The sequence below is a fragment of the Paramormyrops kingsleyae genome, chromosome 1 (genome assembly GCF_048594095.1).
Source record: "Paramormyrops kingsleyae isolate MSU_618 chromosome 1, PKINGS_0.4, whole genome shotgun sequence".
NCBI lineage: Eukaryota > Metazoa > Chordata > Actinopteri > Osteoglossiformes > Mormyridae > Paramormyrops > Paramormyrops kingsleyae.
This window is the reverse complement of record NC_132797.1, coordinates 8,982,933-8,990,964: the sequence shown is the minus strand read 5'-3', so window position 1 is coordinate 8,990,964 and position 8,032 is coordinate 8,982,933. Positions and strand designations below refer to the sequence as shown.

Here is an 8,032-nt window from a genome sequence, read left to right as displayed (position 1 = left end):
GGCAGTACATAACTCTTTTGTTCATTGTTTTATGGAACATTCTTTGTAGCCTACAAGTTGTATTAACATTTTGTTTATTTTATTTATCTGTCATCGAAAAAAACAGGCATTCCTTTAATCCAGAAGCATTCTGGACGCAGGTAATGTGTTCATGTGTCCTGAAATAACAATGTAAGGAACGGGACACCCTGTGCTGATATGCATAACGGGATATTAACGACTGTGATCCCCAGTTCACTCTGCAGTTAGACGCGAAATGTTCACTGCAGGTAACGCAGCGCCGCAGCGAAAAGTAAAAGCTCGTCACATTTCAGCTGCTAACCAGGCAATAGCGGCCGAAACCCATGCGGCGCCCTAGACAAAGCTCACCGCCGCGCCCCCAACCGGCCCAAGCTGTTGGCCCTTGGCAGCATCCGCCACTCTACCGAGGACCCCCGGTCATTTTGCCGGTAAACGCTCAGGGATTCAACACTCCGGGCCTGTCGGCCGCGGCGCGCGCGCAGCCAGAAAACGGCGATATGTCAATGAAATGGTCAGAAAATGAAAACCATCAAATCGAAAAGATCCACCCAGCTCAGTTACCAGCAGGTTTTTTGTATTTAAATAAATCCACAGGATAATCCTCAACATATATACACAGTGTGTGTATGTATAGAAATATATATATAATATATATAATATAATATATAATATATATAATATAATATATAATATATATAATATAATATATAATATATATATAGAAATATGTATAGAAATATATATAGAAAAACGTGTGTGTGTATGTATAAATATATACATATATATGCGAACATTTTGTAATAGCCTGGTTTTAATTATTAATAGACAACTGAGTTCCAATTAATGGAGAATTCAACCTCACGTCCCGATTTAGCATTGTCTGCGCTGTATCTTAGTCAATTTCAAAGTGCTTTTGTAACACTTCATCAGTTTCAGGAACCAAGACCCTTTATAATCTTTCTAAGGAATGCAAAAATGTACGGTTGCCCACGGCACAAAAGTTACTCGCAGCTTAATTTCATCGACATGTGTGTATTTCGAAAAAAAAAATCAGTTTTATTCCACCGTGTCCTTTAATTGCACGTTTAATGGAAACACTGATTTTTAAGGTTCTGCCGAGAACTGAGGCGTCTGTTCTGATAAACAAGCCTATAAATTAAGTGGAAATAGGCATTTAAAAATATGGTAAGATCTAAGACTGCAGGCCGAGGCTCGCGCAGACAGGTGTGCGGCCGGTCATTCGATCTCATTCTTTAATTTAGCTGTTTAATTTATTATTATTTTATTTCATAATTTCTTTTACAATATTAAAATGTTTGCATGTGTATATTCGCAGTTTATTCCACAATATCCAAATCGCTTAACTCACAACAGATATGTAAAGGATTTTTTTTGTCTCATTTCGTCAATTTTCGTTTTTTGTAGTAATTTGCAGTAAAGTTTACTACCATTACGTAGTGTATTTTGGGCCTTACATTTAGTGTTTTTAACTTTCGACACATCCATTGAAACGAACTAATTAATTTCGCTCTGTTACCCCAGCGCGCATATATGTTTGTAGAAATTAATTATTCTCCCATAATTCTTTGCTTTTGGCTTAAAAGTCGTTATTTTTCATAACAGATAACTAAAGTCCAAGATTCGGCCGACTTTCCACATTTTCGTGGAGTGTCTTAAAATTTAGCAACTGTTAAAACTTCAGTTATTTCCAGCCAGTCGCTGTGTATATTGGACTGGGTTATCCCCCCCATGTCACTTGAAAAAATGTTAATTTTTTTTTTTTTAAATGAAATAATTTGTTTAATACTGGATCTATACTTGCATGACAATTAATTCAGGATTTGGTATCCCACAAGTCTGCTTCTGCAATCAGAGGTGTTAATTAAATGCCTGCTAAATTTGGCCCTGTTTAAATTCATCTTGCAAGTAAAAACTAAATTGTAAATGCAGCACAAATACTGTCAGCTGTATCCGATTCATTTAATTGAATATTAAAAGTGTATTCATACTAAATATTTTATAACGCTAAACCATAAATTAAATTAACTGATAATGATTTTACCTGAAGTAGCCTATACCGAAGAAAGCTCCTATCCATAGGCCAACTGTTATTTTAACTTTTTTGAGAAATTAAGGAAGCTTTTTTTATATTTAAGATCGAAAAGAAATGAGATGTTAAATGTTTTTCATCGCAGTGCACTCTGTGGACACCGTTCCCTGTTCAGTACTTGTACTGATTTATGTACTGGGATGTTTAAACAGTATTCAGTTAATTAGCGCTGATGCAGGTTTGCAGCTTTTACAAAGAATGACAAAGGCTGTTTAAATGAAAACCTAAGTATTTGTTATCTTTGGGCTATTTCTGGGCGGTAAAGTCTTGCTTAGCTTGGATTAAGGATCTGGGAGGAGTTTGCGCTGCTCCGTATTCATAAGTTGGGAGGCTGCTTCAGGGAATCGCACTTTCGTGATATAAAGTCCTGGGCTTTCTTTAAGACGAAATATTGAAGAAGGTACCCATTGCAGACCCATTGCCGCTAGTCGCCTTGCTTCAGGTTGACGTTTCGTATGAAAAGAGAAACTTTCGGACGATGATGGAGTTTATGACCGAGAAGTTCTCGATGAAGAGCCAAGTGATAAAAGGCAGCGATTATTACATGGGATCGGGCGGCTCGCTGGATCAAGTTATGGAGAACCTGGACAGTGTGCAGTATTATAGCAAGACCTCGCCCAAGTGCGTCCAGGCCTTCAGCATCCAAAACGGGGATCCCCACGCGAGGCTGGAGAGGGCATCTCCCTGTGAAGACCAAAATGGTGGGTGACATATGATGACACTTTAACAAGCGCTTCATGAATTATTTACCCTTGCCCAATACATGTTATTGACGCTGCTGTTGTCGTGCGTGGTATAATACAGCATGCATACATTTCAATATTCACCGTTATTGGTGTTGCTGCAGTTTTTGAGAGGTGTAATTTTTTATGTAATACACCCATCGCCTGAGAGACAGCCCCATGGAAATTAAATAAAATGTCGGACAGACATGATGCAATGCGGCCCGAGACTACTTAATTTAATTTAAGTTAAACTATATTTACTTATTTAATAATAATAGAGAATAGAGAAAGAATAAAATTAACATATCCCACCCACTAAAAAATTGTGCACATATCGAGGTAAAAGGTGAAGCAAATGTGAATATTTTAGTGAGTTTGTAGCTTTTAATATACGGACTCACTGGCATGATACATCATGTGTAATTGTAGGCAATTTTGCAAAAACGGTTAATTGAAAATGACAATTCCTCGCATTAGGCTATTTAGAAATGTAATTGATATATATGAATAATAACATATAGGCCTACCATATAGGCTAATCGCAATACTTATTTATTCACATTGTTTTTGTTAAATAACGTTTACTTATTGTTTACTTTCTTCTGCACGAGAAGCTACTTATGTTGCTCCGAAATCTGAGGAGGATCCTCTGCACACGAGTTTCGGCGAGTCCATGGAGTCCTGCTGCACCGTGAGGGGCTCGCCGGTGAGCGCAGGTCAGGAGAAGCCCGACCTAGACGACCTGGGGGAAAAGTGCGACAGTAACGTGTCCAGCAGCAAGAAGAGGCGCCACAGAACCACCTTCACAAGCGCGCAGTTGGAAGAGCTGGAGAAGGTCTTCCAGAAGACCCACTATCCAGATGTGTATGTGAGGGAACAGCTGGCAATGCGGACAGAGCTCACAGAGGCCAGAGTCCAGGTAAAATCACACCCTCCTTCAATGGAATTATTTCATCTTCAATTTCAGTTTTAATAAAATTTAAACAGTGGATGACATATAATGGTGCTTTTTAATTCGTATGAGTCAGTATCTTATAGGCCACTATTTTTTTAAATCTTTTTTTTTCATCGTATATTAGGTTTATGACAGTATCGTATGGACCACACTTATTTGTTCAGTTACTGAATTGCTGTGAAATTAAACCGTAATAACGCTAAGATTAAATGCACCACAAGAGTACGATTATGTGTCATTTTATATGCGCATGCTTATTTCGTAGGCCTATTTTCTTCCATACGTAAATGCCTATTGTCGGAGGCAGGTTGTTTTAAAAAGCCTTTTTAAAATGATTTCTTTCTTGTAGCTTGTGGTGATGTGTGATTATAAAGAGAATTACAGAGAGATTAGTAAGAAAACTACCACACGCCGTAACTGTTGCACTTTGAAACTGCTTACTTTAGGGGCATATTTTTATGTATAAAAAAAATGCAGTTGTGGCAAGCGTCCTCTGCTTCCTAGATTCCGTTTGGTGTCTTTGATGTGTGGTATATTTTTCATATCCCCGAAATGTATTTTATTCGTCATTGTCATTATGTTTTGGAGACGTCTAACACACGTTTACGGGATTAGCGGCATAATTAAAATCTAGCCCCTGTACACGTTTATGGGGTTACCTGCATTGTATGAGTATAATGACGTTTATGGGGTTACCTGCATTGTATGAGTATAATGACGTTTATGGGGTTACCTGCATCGTATAAGTATAATGACGTTTATGCGGTTACCTGCATCGTATTCAGGTGTGGTTTCAGAACAGAAGAGCCAAATGGCGCAAAAGAGAGCGATACGGACAGATCCAGCAGGCCAAGAACCACTTCGCGGCGACCTACGACTTATCGGTATTACCGCGGGCGGAGAGCTACCCCCAGGTACGGGGGGGGGGAGGTGGGGTCCGGGACCGGCAGGGCTGCTTTCGGCTTTACCCACAGGCCGCTTATTCACTTAACAGGCCATTTCATCCCATGGATTTGCTTACTGTTTATTTATTCACTTAATGTTTTTATTTGTGTTTATTTGTTTATGACGAATGGTTTCAGCTAGTCGCGTTTCGTGTATCTGATACAATATTAACGATTTGCTACCATACGGTTATTAAAAATGTTTTCTGCAGTGGACCACGATAATGCGATCGGCCACTCAAACCTCTGCCTGTTGCTGCTAAGTTACGCTCCCGTTCACCGCCGGCTTTTGTGGCGTATATTTCTTATATCTTTATGCTCATTGAATTCATTTAGATTTACGGATAGGCTAATACATTTACTTTGCAGCATTTATGTGTGTAATTAGAATTATACTGTTGCAAATGGCGCTATGATAAGGGCATCGTACACATTACCGCTGCAGTTCACATTAAGACAGGCCCATTTAAATACTGTGCTGTGTACACGTGTATTATCACAGCGACAAAGCGGTTCAGGCTAGATTTCATTCGAGGCCGTTTGACTTCACAAAACAAAGACGACTAACAAACTGAGGCTAAATGAAATTCTAAAAATCCATTTCAGGGTTTTTAATGTAATTAAATTTTCGGCTGGTGGCAATTCATATCGCGTTTTAATATACGTGAGGCACCCACACACACGCTTTAAAAGTAGTTTTTATTATTATTATTATTATTATTATTATTATTATTTATTTTTAAGCAGTTTTTGTTCTGTTATAAGAGTGGAAACTCAGTTGCGCGTCACAGCGGCCGCCGTGGTCCTTGACAGGCCGTAATCAGCAGTTTGACACTCAGGAACCTCGCTGTTATACGTCATGTATGGCACAGGCTAAATGCTAAATGTAGCAGAAGGCACCGGGTAACATATGTAGATTACTCTCACAATAACTGACATGATCAATAAAGGAGCCCAGTTCTGATTGCCTGAACCCTTCTACCATGTAACCTCAGTGGCCTGGCCAGCATCCAGACACAAATTCTGTTTAAAAATTTCGATTCTTTCTCATGTGTTTTTCATATAAACAGCAGAATAAACCCATCTCTCTTAATATTGTTTAACCAGTTAACTTTTGATAATGGGCAGATTCTCATATGCGCGGACTATAGTGCATTACCGCTTTAGAGCTGAGTCTCGATTCTGTCTGAAGCAGCGTTCATGCATTCCAGCCTTTTGGGCTGTATGCTTCCAAGAACGTAGTCTGGACATATTTTAAAAATAAAAGCAACTTTGCAGTAATGCTAGCTGTGTTTATATTGGTTGAGGTAATGATGCCAGATATCTGATGTTAAATTGATGGCGGAGTGCTGTCTATCCGCCCTCTCTGGCCTGTGTGTGAGAGACCATGAAGCCGTCTCTCCATTCCGCTTCACGATTCTGAGATTCTCATGTGGATATGGACCCCTCCCCTTCAGGATGTTATTATTTTTTAACCTTAGATCCATATGGCCACAATAAGCCCTGCCTCTTCCCACAGATCTCCAATAACCTGTGGACGGGCCCCGGGGCTGGCGGTTCGGTGGTGTCCTCCTGCATGATCGCTCGCGGCTCGCCCCCCTGTGTGTCCTCCTACCCCCACTCTCCTCGCGGGGACCACGGGTACATGGCGTTCCCCAACCAGCAGAATCAGTTTGGCCACATGTCCCTGAACAACTTCTTTAGTGATTCACTGCTAAGCCCGCCGGCCAGCGGACACGCCTTCGAGACGAAGCCCGAGTTGGAGAGGAGGACCTCCAGTATCGCCGTGCTCAGGATGAAGGCCAAGGAGCACGCAGCCAACATCTCCTGGGCCATGTGAATGGGTGGGGAGCCTGGTTAAGGACAGAATACGGCACCAGGAGGCACAATGTAGGCCTACGGTACTGGCTGCTCTGGCCATGGGCTACAAAGACTTTATTTTTATACATGTAACCATTGCATGTCTAGATCTAGTAGCACACAGCCCATTCTCTGCTATGGTTTGGGCAAACCTGAGTACTAAAGTTTAAAGAGGATCCCAAAGAAGGATATTTTATTTTATATGTGTGTAATATATGTACACATTACATGTACACTGCTTAGATACATACTGAACACTGCACTAATTTCTTTAGAAATTTTTGTCCAGATAATTATTGGGCTAAAAAAACCAAAGTGTAACCTGAAGTATGATGTAGCTTCTTGCTGTAATTACTGTACAGTTCACCCTAATTACCCTACAATCCAACGTAATTACTATACAGTTCACTGTATTTTATTACATACAGTTAACTGTAACTATTTGCATACAGTTACCGTAATTAATTACTGTAAAGTTTATTGTAATTACTGTACAATTCACCACAAATATTCACCACACAATTCAGTGTAATTATCCTTGGAGTTCACCGTAATGAATTACCATACAGTTTGCCATAATTAATTGCCATACAGGTACCAAACAATTCACTTTAAGTAATTACCTTACAATTACTGTAATTACAGTTTATGGTAACGTCGGGTTAGCATTTTTTGTAATATAATTATGTTTCAATTTTAACAGATTAAATAAAATTCGCTATGTTACTTTTATTTCTTTTTGCGTATCTTTTGCATAGTAAAAATGTTTTTTTGCTATTGTTTGAAAAATGTTTCTGTTCCAGTTCTTACGGCCTATTTTGTTAAGTTTTGTCTACATTTCAGTGATATAAAAGTATAATTTGTGAAATGCTCAGTATTTTTATCGCATTTTTTTGTGGTGCTATGTTTATGATGTTATTCACTACAGGCCCTGTATTTTAATTGAATATGAATTACTGGTATTTTTCCATTTTGTCACCCAACCACACAGACACATACTGCATACGTAGTTCATGAAACCTGAAATATTTTGTTTATAAATATTTGATATCAGGGTTGCCCTCATCCGTTTCTGTAAGATGCTCTGTCATCGACTTTGTCACCTTACTTTTCCAAAACTCTTCTGAAGCTGAAAAAGACCGGCTGCATTGAAGTCTGTCAGATAAAAAAAACATTAAAATCTTGCATCACGCGTTTCATCTGTTTTTAAACTAAATATGTTCTTTGCTGGAGGATCAAGCGAGGCAGACGCCTCTTAACGGCACACTCCTGCACCCTCCGAAAGTAAACTATACATCTCACTGAGCTGTCCCCCGAAGGAAGGAGTTATATCAGCCATGTAATCAAGAGGCAAGAGAAGGGAGGACCGGCCACATGGTCAGACATCCATCACGGAGGCGATAAACACACGCACAGC

At 39.5% G+C, this 8,032-nt stretch overlaps 1 protein-coding gene across 3 annotated transcripts; it reads left to right on the top strand.

Moving 5' to 3' along the window:
- Nucleotides 1-832: 832 nt before the first annotated feature.
- Nucleotides 833-7,678, top strand: alx1 (ALX homeobox 1). Of its 3 annotated transcripts, none has more exons than XM_023795198.2 (4): nt 833-2,832; nt 3,471-3,775; nt 4,597-4,695; nt 6,275-7,678. In XM_023795198.2, the coding sequence occupies exons 1-4, from the start codon at nt 2,610-2,612 to the stop codon at nt 6,593-6,595; spliced, it is 948 nt and encodes a 315-aa protein (XP_023650966.2). In that variant the 5' UTR covers nt 833-2,609; the 3' UTR covers nt 6,596-7,678. The 3 variants fall into 3 exon arrangements, with proteins under 3 accessions (XP_023650966.2, XP_023650967.2, XP_023650965.2); XM_023795197.2 differs by having other exon boundaries at nt 834-2,832; nt 4,597-4,725; XM_023795199.2 differs by lacking the exon at nt 4,597-4,695.
- Nucleotides 7,679-8,032: the final 354 nt, after the last annotated feature.

Coding starts and splice junctions, on each gene's coding strand:
- alx1 (XM_023795197.2), top strand. CDS start 2,610: ATGATGGAGTTTATGACCGAGAAGTTCTCGATGAAGAGCCAAGTGATA. Junction 3,776..4,596: donor TCACAGAGGCCAGAGTCCAG/GTAAAATCACAC, acceptor CATCGTATTCAG/GTGTGGTTTCAGAACAGAAG. Junction 4,726..6,274: donor GGGCGGAGAGCTACCCCCAG/GTACGGGGGGGG, acceptor CTCTTCCCACAG/ATCTCCAATAACCTGTGGAC.